The sequence below is a fragment of the Cataglyphis hispanica genome, chromosome 1 (genome assembly GCF_021464435.1).
Source record: "Cataglyphis hispanica isolate Lineage 1 chromosome 1, ULB_Chis1_1.0, whole genome shotgun sequence".
Classification (NCBI taxonomy): domain Eukaryota; kingdom Metazoa; phylum Arthropoda; class Insecta; order Hymenoptera; family Formicidae; genus Cataglyphis; species Cataglyphis hispanica.
Window position 1 is genome coordinate 7,841,297 of NC_065954.1, and position 24,247 is coordinate 7,865,543.

Here is a 24,247-nt window from a genome sequence, read left to right on the forward strand (position 1 = left end):
TTGTTTAATTTTGTCGAGTGAATTATTATTTTTTATTGCTGTGTATACACTGCAGCCGCGTACATACACAGCGCATATGTGTAACTTTTAGCTGTCTTCGTGCAAACTCATCTGATGCACATTCCTCATTCTGATACATGTTTTTTCCGTTCCTTCGCTCTAGTTACACGGGATTCTTTGCATTACATTTGATAATGAGATAAAAATTATGAGAAAAATGCTTTTAACAAACACTTTGGTAAATACCTGTGGTTGAGACTAAACCTAGCAAAAAAGCGCCATTATGTATATCGCGCTAATTTACGGAAGCTCCAGTTTAAATCTCGTTAGACGCTGGCTGGTTAATGAATCCTCGCAGTTTTTATTTGCGAAGCTATGCGCCATAATATGATCCTCTCCTATAACGAATTTATAACAGAGAAAAGTTTATCGATGTAATTCTCTATGCTAACAATCCCCTTTAATGTGAATTTAAAATTTTTTATGCAAACGTATGCATTTTTTCGCTGTGTAACAATTTTATACATTTTTTTTTTTTTTAAGATAAAGATATAATTAAATTTGCAAATCATTGTTGCAAGGACAACTTGTTTTGACAAATTGACTCTCTGAGTACGTTTTCGCAGTACATGTGGAAAATGCTAATAGATGTGATATTTACAGTGGTATGACATGTGTCATTCGTTTGACAAATGATTTTCCGATTAATATTAAGGTAGAATCTCCCGGAAAGTGATGACGCAAGATGATGAAAGTTTCGAAAAATAGACGATATAAGAGTATATTACACAATGTTGGCCTTTTCATATAAAGGAAGAAAAAACGCGTTTGATGTTCCAATATATCGGCCACGAGCGCGCGTTTAAATATTCTACCGCAGCGTAGCTTTCCCGTAACATTGATCAACAACTCGGGACTTGTAGGAGAAAAAGAGGAACGCGTTTATTAGCATTTTTGGAAAAGTCTGACAATATTCGAAATTTACAAATCAAACAGCTGCGATTCTCTTTCTCTCTCTCTCTCTTTCTCTTTTTGTCTCTCTTTCTCGAGCTGGTCTGTTGCCTTTTATAAAAATTTTATTGAAGTGCAGTTTTTAAAGATTCTCAGTATTAAAGATTCATCAAAGATTAAAAGAGAGTTTTGTTTATAAATTTATCCTGTATTTTTCGTCTTTTATGATATTTTTTCACAATATCGTAAAAGATATATTAAGTTTCTCGATTTCTCGTGCTTTGTTGTCGTTTTATATTTATAGAAATAAATTTTTCAACGGGCAGATATAACTTTGTAGATTCTTCGTCATTCTTGCACACAAGTGAATTTTTGTTGAGAAACAAAAATACCATTCGCCGCTGAATATATTCCAATCCGATTAAACTTTCATAAAATCGTTATTATACCGCTTACTTTCGTGCGGTACAGCGGTATTGCTTCGATTTTGCCATTATCTCCTACTGTGGTGCCTGGGTTGAACTGCACGTTGAAAAATGTTGTTTTTAAATCGCTCGTCGGGAAGCAAGTCGTGACAAATTGTGGTGTTCGCTACTAGGAGTAACGTTATCTCGAGAGCTCGCGTGCAGTCCGAACGCAAAAACGCCCGTGTTCTAATGACAACGGGCTACGACGTCGTTCGCTGTGCGCCCATCAGATATGAATCCCGGTATCACGAATGCACAATTCGGCAGGAAGCTTGAATAGCAACGGTGCGCTTTTGTCACGGTTCAATTAAAGGGATGCTTTTTTTTATATATATTCAATTAGACGTATGAGAAGAGAGTAATTTATTTTTGTAACTTTCGAATATATATCTCGCTTAGTGTTTCATAGTCTTCTTGCAATAATTATTAATTGTAAGATATAAATAAGTGATAAGAAAGTTGTCATTTCCATGCGGTTGCTTCGATTTTATCATTATCTCCTATTGAAGTGACCTCGATTAAATATACATTGAAAAATATTGTTTTTAAATTGCTCGTCTATTTAAGTCGTTAATTATCTTTTTAAGTCGTAATAATTTTCGTTTCTAAGTCTTTAATAGCCATAATACTGCAATAATTACTATGATATTGTATAAGTAAATGGTATGAAAATTATCGACGTATTTTCCCATTCTTTGCATTTATATTAATGTTAATTTATAATTATTCAATATTAAAGAAGTATTTTAGCAAAATACAATATAAAGTTAAAGACAATTTTTCATGTATTTTATTAACGATACGAATTTCAAGTCGTATAAAGCGACTAATATCTCACGTAATAATCGCAATTTCACGATATGCTCTATATACGCAGAGTTCGATTATATTGAATGCAATAATAATTATAGACCGCAGTGGTTGTGACATTCTCAACGGAAATTCAACATACAATATTAATTAACGGGTTATAAAGACCTATTGGTTTGAAAATTATCCGTCCACAGTACCATAAATATGATAAATCAATCTGGTTATCTTTAATAGCTATTTTCGTCTATATGATATATATATATATATATATATATATATATATATATATATATATCTATATATATATATATTATGAAAATAGATGCGCGTCTTTCGTGTGGAATCACGTGATTTTATCGTAAACATTTTTTTTGTTATGTAATAAGCGAATTGTATAAACAATTGCGTGGGGATATACATATATGTTATTATAAGATTTGTTAAGGGCTTTATTATTGAAATGGATTATACGAAGTGTGGATTATTCTTTTTCTTTATATTTTTTTTTCTTTATCTTTCGTTATTACAATTTCACTTAAACATTTCACACAATTTCATTTAAATATTTATCTTTAACGTATAAATGTTAAAACTCTATGCTTATACGAATGCTCGTATACAATTATTCTATAAATGTTAAATAATTCTACAGTATTATTGTATATGTAAAGAAATGAAAAAAATGGATATGACAGTTTTGTCAAAAATATCAATGACACAAATCGAAATTTTTTTTTTTTTAATAATAGAAAGAACATTATTCTCTCTAAATGATTAGCTGATATACTGGTTGGAATATTTCAAGAGCTAGTAAGATTTGTTTAACAAATCGAATAAATCCATTTCTGTTTATCATATATATTATTTTTGGCGAGGTTTCACGGTTTCTCGTTTTGAACAAACGTTATGCTCGCATGACCTGTTCGCTCGTCTACATAAGCCGCTTAAGTCTCTCTTCCGCGAAAGTATCAATAAAACCGATTACTACTGCTGTGAATATCAACGAGCTGGGGGGTAGTCAGCTGATAGAACGCAAGCTCGCAGCGGTACAGCAGTACGTCGCGTTCGCCGGCAGTTATTAACCTGGGTCAAGATTAAATATGAGAGTTGAATAGAAAATTCCTATTCTGCGCGACGAAGATAGTCCGCATTGCTCCGGTGTGCCATCCGTTGAATAATACAACGATTTTAATTTCTCGGGTGTTATCACGAGCTCGTGACGTGTCACTTTTCTTACAGGATAACTTTTGTCGAGTTTGGCGCGGAGAAATTTTTACTCCATGCACCGACTGCTTATTTTGAATTTCAGATGATGCTACATATTGCCCCAAGAGCAAGCGAATGTGTTAACTCAAAGTGATATTTTTGCAAAAATTCAACGGATTGTAAGATAGTCAGAATTTTAATAACTTTCAGAAGAAAAAGAAATGTCATACATACATTATCTCACAGTCTAAATATTAGCATATATCATTTATTAGATGAAATTAAGGTTTATTTAATTTTGATATTAAAATAATAGATGCATATAATTTTCATAGTCAAAGCGAACTTCTGTAGAGAAGAATTTTGTTATAATTCTGTTGAAAGTTAAAAAGCACATGAGGTGAAAAGTAAAAAAGCGCTCTATGTTACAGTACAAATCATCAATATTTATTGCTGCGCATTTTTTATAGTTATAGCGATTAATAGGCGATAAAACGCGCAGAACGCCAACATAAGATAAGTCTTCTAATTTATCGTACGCTGGCGTTTCCGCGCGTTTCTATGAAATTGTCGGTACCTCGTGAAAAGCTCGATGGATCTTTCTCGACTGAAAGCTTACCGACAGCAGATCATATCTTTTCAAGAAATGTACAACATTGGCCTACTGATGTTTAATATCGCTTTATTTATTCTCGATAAGTATAAATCTCTCCAATTATCTATTTTTAAATATAAAAGTAGCTTTAACTCATATTGCTCCCATCTATAATTTTTGTTGAGGCATCAAATAAAGATATATTTGTCATTTCAATAAAATTATGATTTTTGCTTGCAACACTATATTTTTTATTATTATTTTTTTTTTTTATATGAAGAAGGAAATTAAAGCGGTAAAATAAACGGAATACTTATCGTGAATATGCATTATTCATAGATCTTAATAAAGATCGAAACCAGTTTTAAAGGCAATTTCTCTCTATTCTCCATCAAATAAACGCGTTGAAAAGGAGTGCTGCTTTTAATGCATATGTATATATGCTTTTCATCTCAAGCATATAAATCTAATAGTTGCGCTGCATCAAGGCGATAACGAAATAAGTCAATACAAGTTCGTTCTACTAGAAATTACGCCGCGGTGGTTTTGCTAGCGTAATTTCCTGGCTGGAAATTTCTCCCGAGACATTATAGGGCCGCATCGTCATAACGCTTTCATCGAATGACTGCAGTATATCGGAAATTCTCTTCGAGGAATACTCAATATTCATACGAGGTTTTGCTCGATTTTAGCAAACAAAAAAAGTTCAAACTTAGGGATTTAGTTTTTATATAAAATATGAAAAAGAACAAGAAAAGAATAAAGCGTATTAATAAAAATAAAAAAAAAAAAAACAATAACATAAGTTAAAATGTGGATAAATAATACTTATGTCATATTTTTTAAATCAATTTATAGCAAGACCTAGGAACATAAAAATTGCAAGATCTATAAATTTTTCATGCCTTCAGCTTTACGATGTCATTATACCTGATAAGACATCATGATAAAATTTTGCTATATGGAACACACACACATACACACACACGACGATAATTACGAGCAATATGCATAAATAAGCATGTAATCAAAATCCGCGACGCTTACGTACCCTTAATGAAATCCACTGCCATCTCAAGGCCGTACGTGTCCTTATCGCAGTCGTCGAGTATGTGCGCTCCAATCTTGACACCCGGCACGATCTCCCGATCGTTGAGATTATCCAATGTATATAGCATAGCCTCTAATGCCTGTATGCCACCCTGAGGCATTACGGGTCCGCATGTAATTGTGTCCTCCCTTTCATGCACCATCATCAGTCCACCGAGAACAAGATCACCTTCTACCACCGCGCTGTGCTTTACAGGCCACTGCTCGGAGAGCGCCTCGTCGGTCGATGAATCGTCGACATTCTCCGTCGTGATGCCCTCCAAGACATTTCGAGAGGAATCGATGCTCCTTTGAGGAAATGGTTCGATTGTAGAGACGATCGAGCCGTTTCCATGCATTTCGTATTCCTCTTGTAAATTAATGGGTTCAATTAACGACATGTCGAAGACACTCTTACTCGTGGCATTGGATACCTGCAGATTTATTTCTGGTGACGAGGAAATTTCTTTCAGAATAACGGACTTGTCTATTTTACTGACTGCCGTTGATCGATCAAGCGTCTTGATTAAAAACGACGTGTCTATCGAACTGACGTTGATTGTTTTCGGAATATCTACTTGCATTGTCGTTAATGAATCAGATCCGTTGGAATTTGTTCCCGAGACATTTGTATGCTGTACTTCGGTAGTCATCGACGGAATCGATTGCCATTCTTTCGGGAATTTTCGATATCCCGAAGACGGCAATGTTTTTACAGTTGCGAGAAAATTTGCGTTAGTCGATACCTGTTCCATATTACTTGCTTGAGTGACCGAAACGGATGGATTGGTTGTAAATTTAATCAGAAAGTTCGATGTTGTTGGCCTTATCGTATCGAATGTCTTCCACGTTTCACTATCGAGCTCAGTTGACGTCGGATTCCCCAGAGAATTTCGAACTTCGTGACGTTTATATCGTCGATACCTTGAATTATGGATACCGCTACTTCGTGAATAAAATCCAGATTCTTCATGCATGTCAGGATAATTTCCATCTCGACTCCTAATTCTGACGTTTTCTAATCCCGACTCATCCCTAGGTTCGCCCGATGACTGCGCATATCCATTAATCACCCGCACCTCGGTCGGATTATCGCCGACATTCGTTGCATCGAGAGAGATAGATTCGTTCTCGGTTAAAGTTCTTCGAAGTTCTCCATCACGTTTCGATCTCCCATCAATTATCTCAGTGATGCGCGGCGGCTCTGCATCAATATCGATCGCATTGAATTTTCGCAAATATTTCACACGACTATGATCTTTCTGGTCGAGGGGTTTACCGAATTTTGCGAGCTCCGATGAACCGGAGACATTCCGTAGGCCGAATCGAAACGCGTTACTAACTTGGGCTTCGTAATCGGTCGTCCGTGGATGCTCGCAGTCCGAGTTGGACCTGACGTGTCGTGCATGCATCGGATTCCTCCCCTGCGTGATTGAAATACGCGCCGATGTTGGATATTCTAACTTTGGCCTGTCGATTCCCGTGGCGAATAAATTAGTTGGTAACAGATCAAGCTCGGTTTCATGCTCGTTGTGCGTGGCATAATTTGCAGGGATAATTTCTTTTCCTCTCGTTCTTCTTCGCTCTATTTGCAATTCTTTAAGGTCTGTCGCTTTTCTATTTATTCGTGCACCTATATTTTTAATAAAAGACTGATATTCATGTCGCGAGTCAGATGTCCCTCGTGTCATCTTCAAAGAGTTCTTTTCTTTTCGTAAGGAAAAACCTTTCATAAAACTGACGCTTCTCTTCCCAGCGAGATGGCTATCGAGTGAATTCGGTAAGTGAAAAGTGAACGAATCGACAATATCCCCGACGTTCCCTTCTCTGCGTTCGCGCGCGTCTGTATTTACTTTAAGCCCTATCTTTGAATATTGGTGGCGTTTGTAAGTTTCGCTTGGAAATTTATCTGTTTTATAGGATTTCGAATATTCGTTCTTCGGAGAATGATAGGCACTCACCCTGTTTTCTTCGTTACCAACTTCTCTGTTTGCATTTGAGATTTTGGAATTGAAGATTAACGTAGTCCAGGCAACACTCACGGAACGCTTGTACGGCGAATTCTCCGCGAGCGTATTGTCTGTAACGGTACCCACATTCCCATTCTGATTTTCTTTTAAGCTCGAATAGTTTGGGAAAGTTGTCTCCGATATCTGAGATCCGTCGTTAGTTTCAACATTCACGTACATCATCTCATCCGCGCCGTTTTTCGTCAAACTTCGACGAGAATTTTCGTCGTTTCCATTATATTCACGTTTCTCGTCGGTGTGCCCGAACTCGGTGTTTTCAATAGTTTTTAACTTCAAGATATCGGAATTTTTAAATTCTCGTATAGAGCTGCCGTTGCGCGAGTGCTTTGCGAATTTGTTGGGGAAGAATGCGGCCTCCCTGTTTTCTCTGCTAAAGATTCGCTCCCTTTTGTGCTTTTTCCTATGCCATTCGCTTTTCTTGTCAAACGCCCGAGTGTCGCGTCTTATCTTTGCTGCCTTTTTACGATCGTACGAGACTGTGTGGGTCGTTTTTTCTTTGCCTCTTTTCTTCCTCAAAGTATTTTTCGATTCATGGGACGGTGGTAGAAATTTATAATATTTTTTTGTATTTCTCGATTTTTCCATAATAATGATGTTTAATAACCACATGTTTTTTGTTGCTACTTTTTTTGTTGTCAGCCAAGAATTTTTATCAGACTCAGCGTCTTTCAAATACCTTGGCGTAGCTATTGCATTTGCGACTGTGTCGTCCTTTTCATAGCCACTGAGTCGTAAATCGCGATTTTCCATGTTTTTGAATTCCAGGAAAACTGCTTTCGTATGCATCGATAAATGATCATTCGATTTGAAGTTCTTTTTTGCGTGTCGTAACATAGAATCGTAAATTGCTTTTCTATCGAAAATAGAGGATGCTGATCCTTGGTGAGCTTTATAGGGAGTATATTCATTGTTGATCTGTAGATTATTGAAGATCCATTCACCAGTTAAGCCGCTATTCAAAATTAGGAAGATCGTCCATGTGGCCAGAATGGCCATCCAACCAAAGTTTCGCCACATCACCTTTTCGTTTCATTAATCATTGCCAAATTCTGGAAAAATGCAAGATGTTACGTATTAATTACAATTATATTTACTACAAAATTTAATTTATATAATTTGTTAATTTTTTCATATTATATGTATTTAAAATTATATTCACTTTATGATTTATATTTATTATATATATATATATATATATATATATATATATATATATATATAAATATAACATATTTTGCTGTATGTATATATAATGTTTTTTAAGACATAATCATTAAAATTAGAAAGAGAGAGAGAGAGAGAGAGAGAGACGGTGTATTCGAAATTAATTTTTTGATAGAATTAAAGAGTGATATTTGTCATTAATTTAATGTTTAATTTAGTAATGATCGATGCGTGATACACGCACGACATCCATCATGTTCAAATATTGCGACAAAACACACAACTTTGTCGCTTGTTACACTATTGTGGATTTGTAATTTGATTTGAAGGCAGTGTTCGGACGGATCCACAACTATGCGCTACTATTATTTGCGGACAATGCGGTTCTCTAATTTTGGTGCATTCCATTGCGCCGCTCAACTAAATGGGATCTATGTGTGAGGCCTCGCCTCACCTCGCCCATCGAGCGATGCTAACGAGTCAGTCGCAATTACCTCTTGCTAAATCACTTTGAGTCTCATTTTAATCGAGACGGAAATTTCCTCGGATTCCGCCTTACTTTTGAGCTACGGATTTGCTCTTTGCAATTAAGAAACCTGATTAACATTTGAGCTTACACCGCTGTACGTCACTGACACGTGCATATTTATTAAATATACGATTTTTATGCAATTAAATGTTTAAGTATGCACATTATATTCCTGTTTATATTTTGTATTTTCTTTTAAATATATCATATTTCTAATTAAATATGTTTATATCGATATATCAGCAATTATAACATTTTTTAATTCTGTATTAAAAAGTATATTATATACTAATATATTTTATTAGAGCAAATTTTGAAGGGAGGCAGGGACAAATAGTGTACATTAATATTTATTAAGAACATTATTATTTACTTTTGTATGTGTTGTTAGCTCAGGATTAAATTTTTTAAAATATTTTTATACATATCATTATGTGTCATAATATAATCTTTAATAATATTAAAGCACTTTTTTTTTTGACGAAAAAGTGAAATTTAATGTATGTAACTTTGCGAAAAATGATTATAGAAATATGTTTCTAAAAGCATTTTAAAGTTGATGGTCTCGGCTTTTAAAAGCTGTCAAGTTTTTTACTCGACAATCTTTCTTTAGATGATATCAAATTAATGGCGGAAAAAATTGACAGAAAAATTTTAAAATAATTAAAATTTGGCTTTAAACAATTTAAAAACTTTAAATCTGTTCTTTTTTAAAAAAATTGAGCTGCGATTATCTTTTATCAAACTATCGCGAGTTGAAATGATTGATGCACATTTCTCTTTTCAGTAGAAATCTTTAATATATCACCGACATTAGCATTATCCAGGTATATCACGTGGAAGTAGCACATTCGTGATTAGATTTCATGTATGTGCACGCGTGTGTGTATAGATAGATGAGTGTGGGTGAGTGAATGATTATACATCTCGGCGCGCGAGCATTTACAAACGAGCACGCATATAACACAGAGGATTTGGAGTTATTAAACACTGAAAGAATCAAACTGGAGTCTCCTTATCTCTGCCGTGACATAGATGCACGCGCGCAACATACAAGATGTAAGTTTGATCATGCTATCTCTACGCACACGTTGGGTAATGCTAATTTGCGGCAGCATATTAAAGATTTCTAGAGAAGAGAGTCAGAAATACACTGCTTTCAACTTGCGATAACGTGATAAAAGAAAGTTAGAATCTAATTTCAAAAAAAGCATTTTAAAGAGAAGTTTTAAACAATTTAAACAATTTTTAAAACAAAGTTAAATGAAAATTTCTCTTTCTGCATACATAATCTTAAAGTTAAAGTTTTTCTGTCAATTTTTCGCAAAGTTGACTTAGAAATGATGTTACTTACAGAAAAATTATCGAAAAAAGAACTTGACAGCATGTGAAAACTGAGACTTCTAGTTTTAATTTTAAAATGCTTCCAGAAACATTGCTCTTTGATCATTTTTCACAGTTACAAACATTTAAATTTCATTTTTTTGACCATTCGCTAATGCTTTAATTTTATTAACGAGTATATTTTATTAAAAACATTTTTTTTAATAAAAAAAGAGAAATAAATCATTTTTGATATTTATTAGATTTATAATACATTATAATATGCGCGCGCGCATTGTGTGTGTATGTGTGTGTGTGTGTGTGTGTGTATTGAGAAATATATTTTTAAGATATTTTTAAGATTGATTTTGTTATATAAGGTAAAAATACATAATTATTAAAATTAATACATGTAAAGGTATCTTTTATAAGGAAATAATTATGCTAATTATTTGTTACTTATTTTTTATATAAATTGCATTGCTAATTATTAAAGTTTAATATTGTGATAGTAAAAAAAAGGTCAATATGTATTGCTAATATCAATATTTTTGGCAACAGGTTAATGCAACTTGTATTGAGATGGACCAAGTGAAGGGGAGAACTTATGTATCGAGTGAGTAATTCTTACCTCTTTGGCATTGATCGATAATTAATGATTAGCGTATCATAAACTTTTAGAATTTTTTTACTGATATTCATGTTGTATGATACGATATTTTTATCGATTTTTATGACATATTTTTATATATATCTTGTGTGAATAATATATTTTTAGTTATTATATTAAAAGTTGTTGATAGAAAAAATTTAAAAAAAAATATTATTTTTCTAGCTTAAAGAATATTACAAGTAAACGCGATATGAAATGATACGCTTTTGCGAGAGCTTGCAGTTAAACGTGCCACATAAACTGCAGCTACGACTGACTTTATGTTGCACGTTCCCGCATCGCTGAATGAGCAATCCCATTTGTTCGTACCAAATGGCACAATAAGAAATGCAGTATATTAGAAAGCTTTATAATATCTTTTTCTATCTTTCTTCTTCTCTCTCTCTTTCTCTCTCTCCTCCCCATCCCTCCTTCTTACTCCTCTCTCTTTTTCTCCCACTCTTTCTCTCTCTTTTCCTCTCATTTTGTGTTTTTAATCTTTTTAAATAAAATTGTTAAGTATTTTGCAAAGAAAATTATAAATTGTCGGTTGATGTATGTATAAAAATAAATAAATTTTCAATATGCACAATTTTAGAATGTATTTATAGTATTATATTGTGAAATTGAAATATGAAAAATATTTTTCCCTTTTCTCTCTTTCTTTTTCTTTATATACATATATTAATATATCGATATATTAATCTATGTATATATATTATCTGATAAACTTATTGACGATGTCAAAATAATATCGTAAGACAAGAAAGATACTATTAGAAATTAGTTGCGGATGAAAAGTCAAAGAAAAAATTTTTCAAACAGTTCTTTTACCGAAATAAAATAGTAAATAAGTTTCTTAGCGTATCGAGAAAAATACATGTCTTTTTTTTTTCTTTTGTCCAGGAGCGCTCCTACAAAGTTTAATCGAAACTCTGTGTTGCCTTTGAAAGGCTTTTCTCGTTAACGGCATGTCCCGGCTGATAATTGTAGCCGGTAAAGCGGTAATATCTGGCCTGGTTTCGGTTATATTTTCATCAAACGATATGAGAGGATTCTATTGATGAAAGGGAAATATATGGTCTTGCGATAGGGAACCGAATCGCTTCGATCAAATAATGAAGAATATTGATGCTGATTTATCGTTAAATGCATCTATTTTTTTCTGTGTCAAAAATTGATAGTCTTTCCATTTTGAAATATGTAAAGTTTAGTAACTAATATAAATGTTATAGGATGATATTATATATATATATATATATAATTATTATTTTTTTATATTATATGAATTACTATATTTAATACTTATTTCTTCCTTTCCCTTGTATTGTCATTTTGCAATTTACCGTTATCCGATATTTCTCATTAGAATGAAAGAACTTCAATAAATTGAATACGAAGACAAATGTGCGCGTGCTTTTATCTATGTTAGTCTCAGGGAATGCATCCATCGCCTCTGGTAATCCGCCTTTATACGTTCGCTGAGGCAGATGGTCGATATACCTGTTCAACCTTAATGCCTTACCGCTCCAATCTGGCTGATCTACATCAATTCTAAAATTATCCAAGTTTCCCTGTGATTCCAACGATCCACAGTAATAAAGACAGAGCGCGAGTCGTTACCAAGACAACCGGTGTGAATTGCCGATTCTTGCAATTTCTGCGTTAATTACGGTTGCACGAGTTTGCGATTGTGAATGAACGGCTGCCCTTCACCATCACTCTACCACCTTTTTCACTGCGATTTGATTTTACTTGCAATTTTCAATGCGAAAACGAACCGACTGTCTTTTGTGACTTCATAAAACTGCTATACGAGAGATTGTGTATCCGTCGTACCGTGATTTCTTATCATTAAATCACGCTAACGAATGCTATTTTACACTGTCATCCGAAAAAAAATCAAGTAATTTAGTTGAGGAACGCATGGGCCAATCTGTATGGAAATTTGCGCCGCAATCCGTTTTCGTAATTTTGCCATTTTTTTCGATTGATTCGTTACGATTCGCTCTTTTTACGCTTGCGGCAATGCAGAAAAAAATAACAAGGAATGCATCCTGCGGGATGACCGGGTTTGCAAATTTTTGCAAATGTTCGAATTCGCATTGTAACATTGAAGATGTTATGAGTGAAATGACACGTGAAAGAATTAAAGAAACTGATGACGCAACGTCCAGCTGATGAAGAAGACGCAAGAAGATACGATGGAAATAATGAAAGGTATAGGGTCTAAGGATATATTTCTAATTGTTTTAAAGATTTTTAAATTTAGTTTTTAAATGTCCTTTCGACTCAAAATATCATTATAACTATTACATTATTTTTATTTCTCTTTCTTATTTTTTAGTATTGTAATTTTAGTATTGTTTCCTTTGAATTGTTGAAGTCTTCTTGTGCTAGATTTGCGAAATATCAATACGGCGGCAATAACGTGGCTGTTTTTAATCACCGATGCGTCACTTGCTTATTTGTATAGTGCTGTCTGTCTGTTGCTACATTTTGACTTCGCACTCGCTTTTCTTTCGTTGTTGATTAAAATCGCAATAGTCTTTTCTATCTGAAGACGACTGTTACGTGACTTCATGAAACGTTAATCACAGCAGCGTCTTTTATAATGTTCCCATCCATATCTATTACCACTAGTACACAATTTTCTATATTTTTTATTTCTGTCTTTTAGTCAAATATAGTAAGATTACTTAATTGAAATAAGATTATTTAATTGATGAGAAAAATATTAGAAGCAATTAATCATATTTGAAATAATTAAATTAAAATATAATAAATATATAACATCATCATTTTTGTTACATATAAAGGAAAATCGCCAATGATTTTTTCTCCAATAATTTAATATTTGATATTAAAATGTAACATGATTTTAATTATATTCGATTTTTTTACGTTTGATTTTATTATCTTTTGTTTATTTTACATTATTTAGATATATAATTCGCATTTTCTTTGATTAAATATTATTTATTCACATATATAAAACATCATTATATTTTCTGCAGATTGTATTTTTTAATGATTATTGTGGATTAATATTTCCTTTGCTATTATTATGTTTATGTTTTTTATCTTTGTTATTCTAAATAATTTTATCATGGCTCGAGTAACAATAACAATGTAGTACATAAAAGTATTTTGAAGTTTTAATATGCTACATTTTCATATCGGGTGTTTTGGACGTACTCTCGCATTACGTTAATGCGAAAACTAAATAACAGAACGATTATTATGAGTATTGGGGTTTTTACAGTAAGATGTATTTACTTGCAAATGAGAACATGCTGTTTGTTGAAATTGCTCTTCTCAATTTCTGTAAATGTGAATGTTGACCTTGAGTGAAATTGCCACGTGTGGAAAAAAATATACTTGTTTCTTCTAGATACATATAATCAATGGAACTAGTTTGATGCAAAATCGAAACGTGTCCCAGCGTCTTGATGTATCAGTTATTGTTAGGGAAAGCGCGGCTAAAAATATAGACTTATAAAAATATGAGAAACAGAGTCTTGTCTGATTAATATTTACTTTTGTTATTTATAGAAGAAATAATTCTAACAATTAATTAACTTCATGTTTTCCTCTTTCTTTGTATATTTTTGGCGCAATCTTTAAATGATCAATTTACAGATTTTATCTTATTTTTGAGAATATAAGCTCATAAAAATGGGGAGTAAGATATGGAAAAAAATTATTTTATAAATTTCTAAATAATATTATTTATTTTGTATTCCATCTTGTTTTATCAGATTTTTGTATGTAAAATTTGTATGATTTTTTTCTATCTCGTACCTTGATGAAATTAATCGGAAAGTTAAAAAGAAAAATAGTTAGAAAGAAATAAGTATTTCTTATACTTATACTTACGAAGAAATTTGTGAATTTTAATAAGTTTTGTTCTCACAAATGTGGCGCGCTATCACACTCGCCAAGTTTTTCTTTATAACTCTGAAGGATTTTGATGTAAGAAAATATGAGAATTATTAAGAGTTGCAGATTTCTCGTTGCCAATCTTGATAAAAGAAAAAATTGATGCACAATGATAATAATTTTTTAAATTTATTTATAATAAAATATCTTGTCGGCACACAGAATGAATTTGCTAAACTTTATTGCTATAATTCCCTATTAAGTGCATATGTTTTTTAAATAAGAATTTGATCTTACAGAAGAATTAAAGGAAATTGAAATAAATTATGTATAATACATAATTGACCCATCGCCAATAAATTGATGTATTTTTAAAATTATGTTTAATAAAAATCAATCATTGTGACACTGTGAAAGAATGTGATGTATCTTGATTTGTCAAATAATTTAGTTTATTCGCAAATATTTCGTATAATTTGAAAATAATTTAATTTGAAAATAATTGACATAATATCTTTTGTTTAGTTTTGATTCTATATAATTTTACAAAAGATTTTAAATATGAGATATTTTTTTAAACATGAATTTTAAAAAAAGTGTAATCTCATGGTAAGATATAGTTAGATTTTTGATAATGAGATCACAAGCCGTTGATATTATATATATATATTTATTGATGGCTATAAAGTTATTAGAAGAGCACTTTGGGTTTTACACTTCTAATCCCATGCTTTTAATACAAGATGAATGATTCGTTTGATCATTGATGAAATTCCATTTCTGGAGATAAAATGTAATTCTATCGTGAAGTTTCTGTATTGTTTGATTAACAATTTTCATCATTTAGGATCCGGGATTGTGTGTATTATGGGGGAACGTTTATTGGATTTCGAACGATATCTCTATTATTTTCAGCGAGCATACTTCGTAAATGTTGTAATTGCTTTTAAAGTTTCTTGTCGATTTTGTTATCCGTATATTTCGCAATCAGTGTATTTTCGCCAAATTATAGATCGAAAGTTAATTGATATATTATTACATCATATATATTTATATATATTTTATAAATATATTTATATATATTTATATATATTTATTATAATTTTTGCGAATATAAAAACTGAAATAATATTTTATTCGTAATATATGAATAAAAACGAAGATATATTATTGCATCAAAGATAAGATGAAAAATTTGTAAGCATTTAATTAAGTGTATTTTTTTTATCAATGCCACAAACTATTTCTCTTTAGAATTTTATGTGGTATTTTGCGAAAAGGAATACGGACCGATATCGCGGCGCAGCGTAACATAACAATTATTCGTTTTTTAATTGCGCGCGTGAATTATGCGCAATTAACTGAATAAAGTGGAAAACCTCGTGGCAATTTACATGACTCGAGATTGCACGTCCATCGGTGCCGTTATACTTGGACGTAAGTGCTTTTCCGTAATGCGCTACCGCGCGTTAAATTCTTTATATTTACGAATCTGTAAAGTTTAACATTGTATTATAAAATATATGCTGTTTTTACCTATAAACAATTAATTCGAACGCGAGAAGAGAAATTTTTTACTTGTCAGTAACCGAAGATTTTGATTGCTTCCCAGCAAAAAGCGATACGTATTGAACAGAGGAGAGGCGCTAAATTGCTCTTACCAGAGAAATGTGGTGAAGATGTTGAAGTCTGCGGCGAAATTAATTTTGTGCGAAAGCTCGAAGCACAAGAGTTCGTAACTAGCTCCTTTCTTCCGCGAGGGCAGAGGAGCAACTCATATATCAGGAGTATTTCGATCAATTACTAGACGCATTTATTTAACCTGATAATGAAATTCTTTATCGGAACGATCTCCGCATGCCATGTACAAAATATATATTTGCGCGCACGTATATTTGCACGTCTATTTGAGTGTGCGAAAGAGCTCTTTGGTTTTTATTAAAGTGCCTTCAGCAACACACGCAAGATACGACGCTGCAGAATCGTGCTTCGAATATAAACACGGTTTCCTGTGCAGATATACCATATACCGTTCTCAGGTATCGATAAAAGTTGCATGGCAACAATGGTAACACACGAATTATCATAGTTATAAGTTACAGATACGGTATTGTTATGCTATTATCTGGGCCCACGTGCTTTTTATGCCATAATGTGTTAAAAGCGAGAGAGAGAGAGAGAGAGAGAGAGAGAGAGAGAGAGAGCCACAGTATTTAAAATATTTTTGATCAATAATTTATTTATTATTAAAAATTTGAGGATATATCAGGACATAATAGAACGTGAGATAGAAATAAAGTATCATGAAATAGCAATTAGATTTCGAACTTCTTATTGTATTATTATCGCGCTCTGTTTCTGTGATCTAACTTTCATTTGTCAGTTATATCTCGAGAAATTAATAGTTTTAACTCCATTACCCTTATTTCATTCTTATTTGACAAGAATTGTGTTAAATTGTACGTCTCTCTCTCTCTCTCTCTCTCTCTCTTTCTCTTTCTTTCTCTTTCGTTCTCTTACTGAAATTGCTTTGTGAGTCTTAAAAAGAGATTATGCGGTTAAATACAATAGAGTTGCGAAAAGAAAATAACGTAAAATCCATAAAGAGGGTGTCTCTATGGCTTATATTCAAAATTATATAAATACGAAATGTGTATTAAGCAGGAATTCTAAATTTCTTTTGCTTTTGAATTATTATCTATGATAATTTATCATAAGAAATAAATATGAAAAACCTGCACAATGCCGAATATGTATACATAAATACTATGTATGGTTTTTTGTCTTAGTTTATTAAGATTTAATTACACATTCTTGCCAGAGAGTGTAATTGTAATTGATACAGTCTTTTATAATATGTATATGATATATCTTCATAGAAAATAAAGATTTCCACGATATTAAAAAATATATATTGTATTCATAGCGTATATTATCTGTGATTTCTAAAGAAAATTGAACAATCAAATTCTTATTTAATTGCACGTGATTTTTAATGATTAATGATTTTATCGGCGAAGCATAAGATTGGTTGCCTCGTTGCTTATGATGTGGCACTTAATTATTGCCAGACATTTGTTACAGAAATTTTCATTATATAGTACTTGCTCCACCGTGGCGGATTTAATCCGCATCGTGGTGTTCACTTGGCCGAAAATGTCACTTTGGCAAATTGCTTTTTCACCACAGACAACACTCTGGGTCTCTGGTGAATTATCTGCACGCCACATTTTTTTCTACCTTATATTGATTGTAATATATAAAACATATAGTCATCATCTTTTTATATTCTACAGGTAAATACGTTGTTTTATTTTTATAAAGACAATCCGTGTGCGAAACAAAAAAATTTACTTACACAGACGTTTAATTACCAACGAAATAACACATTTTTTTCTAAAATCTATTTCTAAAATCGATAGAACTTCAAGCTATTATTCCGTGGTCTATTCTATGTTGTACTATTATGTTAAGTGCATTGCGATGTTAGCACAAAGTAAGCATCTTCCTATAAAATGAGCATTAAGTCAAGAGTAACTTAATAAGCAATCATTCCAGAGTGGTTCTTTCATTATCATTTGTAATCTTGATGTACAGTCAAATATTATAATGAATTTTCTTTTGAAATGCAAGTGTTTTTGTGTTGTGCTTAGAATGTCTATTCACAAGCGTCGCGTCATCTATTTTATATGTAGTTTAATGTCGCTCGCTGATGACCGACGTCAATCTAAGAGCGTATAATGGCTACTGAGATGGAATACTTGTGCAACTAAAGGATTAAACTTTGGCCATTAATGTCGCGAGCATATCAACGCGTTTTGTCACATGTATTTGTCTTATTCTTTATCACAAAATGTTATTTTTTTGTCATTATTTACTTAGTATTACTTAATATTTTGAAAAGATAATTTTAAGCTTTATAAAATAAATTCATTTTATTTACTTTTTCTTTCAATAATTAATTAATCAAATTTACTTTATTAATTAATTATTTATTTATTAATTTTGCTTTTTGTCAATTTATTTTTATCACTTTATTAAGCTTTATAAAGTGATTTCATTCATTATTATTTCAAAGTATTTCAAATTAGTTCAAAGTACAATATTGGCGAATATAATATTTGCAATTTATTTCTATTTCTCGATCAAACATTAAGTCTGAATTAATATCGAAGAAGCCGATAATTGTGTTGCTGTTTGTAATTACAATGTTTTTGTCTGTTAACAAGGATTAGTATCGACGTACGTATCTATGTATGTACAGCAATCGCCATGTGTTTGCGCGCGCGTGTATGCATGTATATGTGTGCACTGCAATTTTAATAAGCTAAGCAGATATATGTTTTTGTAATAGAGTCTTAATAAAAATAAACATACAGGAGACTCGGGCTATCCACTTTATTGTAATAAACTTTATCGTTATAACGAAATGATGATGTGATACGATTTTTTATAAGCACATTTAATTATGGAATTAGTATGGAAGATTGGAGACCAGCGAAATTGAGTCACTTAAAATTCTGTCAATGTATTTCAGAGATTCAGTTGTAATTAGCCGTAACGTTTCATTACCGCATTTTCTCCTCACGTAACTGTTTCCCTTAAATAAAGCTAATGTGCCTAAAGCAAATTTTGTGTGTGTGTGTGTGTGTGTGTGTGTGGCCTAATATAAATATAATATGAAATCTCTTTTAAAAAATGTACAGTAAAATTAAATCTTTTGCATTTTAAATAAAATCAATATGACATATTTCACGACATATCTTTTAGTATATAATACGAAAATGATATAAGTACTAAATATATACAGTGATGTAAAGAAATGGTAGTAGTTGACATGGAATTCTATCGAGTGACGTGAAAATCTGTAAAGTGATCCAGCGTGATTTAAAGTAAAGGTAAATGGTATTGCGGTTCATATGATGCTAGATGGAAATGGCATGAAGCGATATATAACGTGAAATAGCATCAAGCACAAGAAACGTCATAATCAAATGAGAAATTGCGAAACATGACGCGATTCTTCCGTAGAAGTTATATACGCGATGGCATATAAAAAGTTGATAGATACGAGATTGATGTATTGCGTTACTTTAGAGGAACACTGCCAGAATGCATTGACAAACAATCCGTAATTTTTTTGCAATCACGTTCGATAATTCCGCAACTCGTACGGTGGTAAATGGATTTCTCGGGAATTAGACAAGAGAGGACGATTCGTACATGGCCAGTTGGCAGTTGCTTGCACCTGCTCGGCCACCGATAAGATTATTTACAGCATGAACGAAATCGTATTACACGCATCTGTGCACGGAAATTGGCACGAACACCATCTCTGTTCTTTTCAAAGCGACCACAAACCGACCGATATTGTCTATAAGAGCATAGCGAAATATGTTTTAGTAAAATCCTGAAGTACGTGATTTTGAATCACTGTATCTTTTGTAGTGAGAATTAGATTTAATTAGATTTTGCGGCTACACCGCAAAGTTAACTATTTTAATAATAGCGGTGGCATTATTTGACATTTATATATATTTTTAATTCTTTATTTACTCATGTATTTTGAAAATATGATTAATAATTTTCACGCATATAATTAAAAATTAAAAACTAAATAATTTTAATGAAATAATTTACTGTTGTTACTTTACATTGAATTTTTTATATGCTGGTAATAATTATGTATACCAGTTTTGCTATAATTTTTTTATTTTTTTTTATTTTACAAGCAATAATTTATAGACATTTATGTAAATATATATCATTAATATATATATATACCATCTGATATCATTTATAGAATATCATGCGTAATTAAATTATGCGGTCCAGTCAATGATTATGTATCCTACTCATAGTTGATTATCGAAATACACTATATCATTCCTGACACATATCGATATTGATCAAAGCCCGTTATATCTGTACGATGTACATCTGAGAAAGAACATTAATGAATTGACGAGAGCAATATATAATCACATATTTAAAAATTCAAAATATATTTCACGATGGAATCAATCAATGTACTTAGAAAATGTAAAGATAATATTATTTACTGATTTTTCTTTAATCGCATTATTAGAAAGTTTTGAGAAAATATGTATCTGAGATAAAAATTATAATACTTAATTTTGCCGATACCAGATATGAATAAAGGTAGCATTGCTCAATTAAAATAATGTAACATGATTGTCCTTTGGATATAACGTGAAGTTATTTTTTTAGCGGAGTGGAATTTAATATCTTCTTATCATTATTGGAAATAACGCATTTTTTATAGAAAGCAATCCTGACAACCGCGATAGCATACTTTATTATCCTGCTGTCTCCTACGAATGATTGCTTTTGGGAATAAAGAAAGAAGATGAAGTGAATACTTGCCATTCCTATCACTTGCATTTTATGTATGCATATAAGAGAAGATTCGTTTATTACGTTATATTTCTTTTTTTTTATAGACAAGAAAATCACCATTACATTAACTTAAATACAATATGAATTGAAATGAATGTTTTTTTTTTCGAACTGTATAAAGTTATTTTATTCTATTATGTGAATTATACATATGTGTGTGATGTATTATCTTTTGAAATTTTTTTACAACGGCGTCAATAGCTTTATATCAAGTAAAATACACATTGAATACGTACAATTTATTTTGCATTTGAATTTTATTTAAATACGAGAAAACCACAAGTGATAGGTTTAATCATTTTGTGCAAACAAATGCAATGGAACAGATTGCAGCTATGATAGAAGCGCTGTGGTTGCTATATAAAATCACAAAGACATTACTTTGAAGAGGATGGAGGCAAATTGTAAATAAAATAAATCTAACATTTTTTATAGAGTAAATCCGGAAAATTTTCAACAGCATCACGTATCTATAAGTCTATCTCGGTAGAAAGTGTTTAGAAACAGATAAATCAGAATTACAAAAATTTTACATATGATTCATATTTAACTCGATATCAAAACATTCATATCGATATTGTAAAAAACAGTAAGACAAAATTTGCATTTATAAGGAAAATGAAATCTTACGATAACGGTTTCTACAATAAACGAAATATAGACAAGTCCAATATATCATGAATCATATATGAAAAAATGAAAATCTTATGAAAATATCGATTTTATAGAGTTCTTTTCCAAGACTCCTTTGGGAGCCATAAAGATTGAAATACAAAGACAACACGAGATTCGAACCATATTGGGTAATTTTACATCGAAAAGCAATTCAGATATATATTTTGTTCTAGGTATGAAGAGCACGTGGTGGATTCGTTATGACATTTCGATAGCATATTTGTCTTTTATTACATTCAGTAACTGTTATAAATTAAGTAACAAACAATAAATTTAATTGACTCAGCAGCTCGCGAGAATACGTGTCACGTATATATATAAATAAAGGAGCATAAATTTTTAAAGAAAAATGTACTATTTTTTTTTTTTTTTTTGCAAATCGCAGATATTATCAAAGTGAAGATAAGATCTTTAGTTTGATATCAAAATACTTAATATATGCAATTTCTTGGAAATTATAAGGAATTAAGAATTAGGAGATCTTGTTAAATTATATTCTACAGATACATATATGTACAAAAAGGAACTATTTTTATCTTTATCATTAATTCTAGAATATTATTTTATTATAGAATGTTATAATGAAATAACGTAATAACGTAATTGAATGAAACCTCAAAATACTTGCTGAAAAACATGTCTAATAAATATTCACAATGGATAAACCGATTACAAACTCATGACTTCTGATATGCTCGGCAGAACATAAATTGAAATTGTTTAATCACAATTACGAGAAGTTAGCTTATGGATCGACCTCTATGTATCTCTGCAAGTCAAAGCATCCAAAAGCAAATGCTACTGGACACAAAGTTACTTGTTTCAGTTTAATTCTGCCATTTGAATGTGTGAAGTCACTCGAAGCAAAGCTAGCTATCAAGCACTCGCTTCGTTGCTATTGAATTGGAAAATCAACGTATGCAAGTGGCAGTCGAGAAGAATATTTGTGCGGAAGAGCATAAAGGCAAGTTTGCCTATGCATTCGCTTTATTTCAGTATTGAAATAGTTGCTATAGAAAAATAAGAGATTCGCAGTATTCCGACAAGTGCGTTTGAAAGAAATAGGGGGAATGGTAGCTCTCCTTGTTACCAGATCCCTTTGTTATTAGAGTTGTATCGATAGCTACACCAATATTAGAGAGAATTTGCATTCTACAATATATTTTAACAATAGAAATAAAGTGTTTTTTTTATTATAGTGTTTTTTATATTATACACAAAAATGATGTCCGTAATTTCACAATTTATTATAAATAATAAATTAATATAAATATAATAATTAATAAATGTATCAAAATGATTTCTTTAAAAAAAGTTAATATTTGCAACTATTTTCTAAGAAGTTTAACTCTTATAAAATCTCTTTGTATTTAATAAAAATTTATTTAAGTTATTAAAAAAAAATTTGGTGTGTGCATATGTGCGTATGTATTGTACATTTTAAACTCCATACATTAGTCAACTGTCACAATTAAATTATAACTTTGGTCCCACAATTTCCCAAAGTTGTGCTTTGTATTTTACGAGGTCCTTACGTCGTTTCACTACAACACTACAACCTTGCTACCTTCTCGTGACATCTGTAAATTTAATTTGCGAAATTTACAAAGCTAAAACTTTTCGTCACTTCTTCTTGTATCATAATAGCCAACATTATGCACATTATATGCACACGTTATGAATGTTGGGTAAATTATGCCAACATTCTGTTTAGCAAATTATATCTTATTCGGCTACAAATTGGTGTCAAATATCATGTGATACAAACTTGGATATTAATGCGAATAGAAGTTACGATTTGCGCGCATGAGGAATGATAAACGAATGACGGACGACCACTAACGATTAATCGTCATACAGGATCATAAATTTTAAGATACGATTATTGATATCTCCTACGTCATAAACATCGTAAATGTCGCGCTTCCGTTTCTGTTTATGACCTTTTGAAAGTAATTTATAGTATTCTTTCGTGGCGCTTTTTGGTTGACATATAATTAAGATTTTATTAACATTTAACTATGATTCTATCATAGGGCCCATACTTTTTTGAAAAAAAAACAGGAAATAATATATTAAAGGAGAAGGGAAGAAGGCGGATATATATTACTAACTGATATTGTATTTTTTTTTTATTTATGTTTATTTTGTTTAATAGTCTGTTTGTTTAAGATACGCTATGCGATTTGTTTGAAAAATTCCAGTATAATCGATAATAATATCGATCTTATGATGGAGAAAGTTTTTACGTTGTCGGTATATGTCATTTGATTAGTTGAGTTTCATCTTTATGTTCTTGACTAAGCAAGATAACTACAGTCGTAAACCGGTGGAAATACACGTTGCAGGATAATATCGGATTGTCCAGGCTAAGTACATCGTAAGGAATCAAATAAAAGTCTGTCTGTGTTTAATAGTTTGTGAAAGTATTCCCTGCTTTCCCTCCCTCTC

General features: G+C 31.6%; 2 protein-coding genes across 3 annotated transcripts in view; one reads left to right on the forward strand and one right to left on the reverse strand.

Moving 5' to 3' along the window:
* LOC126851037 (COP9 signalosome complex subunit 7) overlaps positions 1-11,890 on the forward strand; it is an 80,012-nt gene extending 68,122 nt beyond the window's left edge. The window contains exons 4-5 of one of the 2 annotated variants that reach the window (XM_050594615.1): positions 10,729-10,783; positions 11,726-11,890. In XM_050594615.1, coding sequence (XP_050450572.1) covers positions 10,729-10,733 — 5 coding nt within the window. In that variant the 3' untranslated portion in view covers positions 10,734-10,783; positions 11,726-11,890. Of the gene's footprint in view, positions 1-10,728; positions 10,784-11,002; positions 11,389-11,725 lie in introns of those variants that run through there. The other variant, XM_050594607.1, reaches the window with a different exon arrangement.
* The window catches only part of LOC126849343 (metabotropic glutamate receptor 2-like), a 117,774-nt gene that overhangs the window by 62,260 nt on the left and 31,267 nt on the right, over positions 1-24,247 (reverse strand). The window contains exon 2 of the mRNA XM_050591082.1: positions 5,084-8,200. Within this exon, the coding sequence (XP_050447039.1) occupies positions 5,084-8,168 (3,085 nt within the window). The 5' untranslated portion in view covers positions 8,169-8,200. The remainder of the gene's footprint in view (positions 1-5,083; positions 8,201-24,247) is intronic.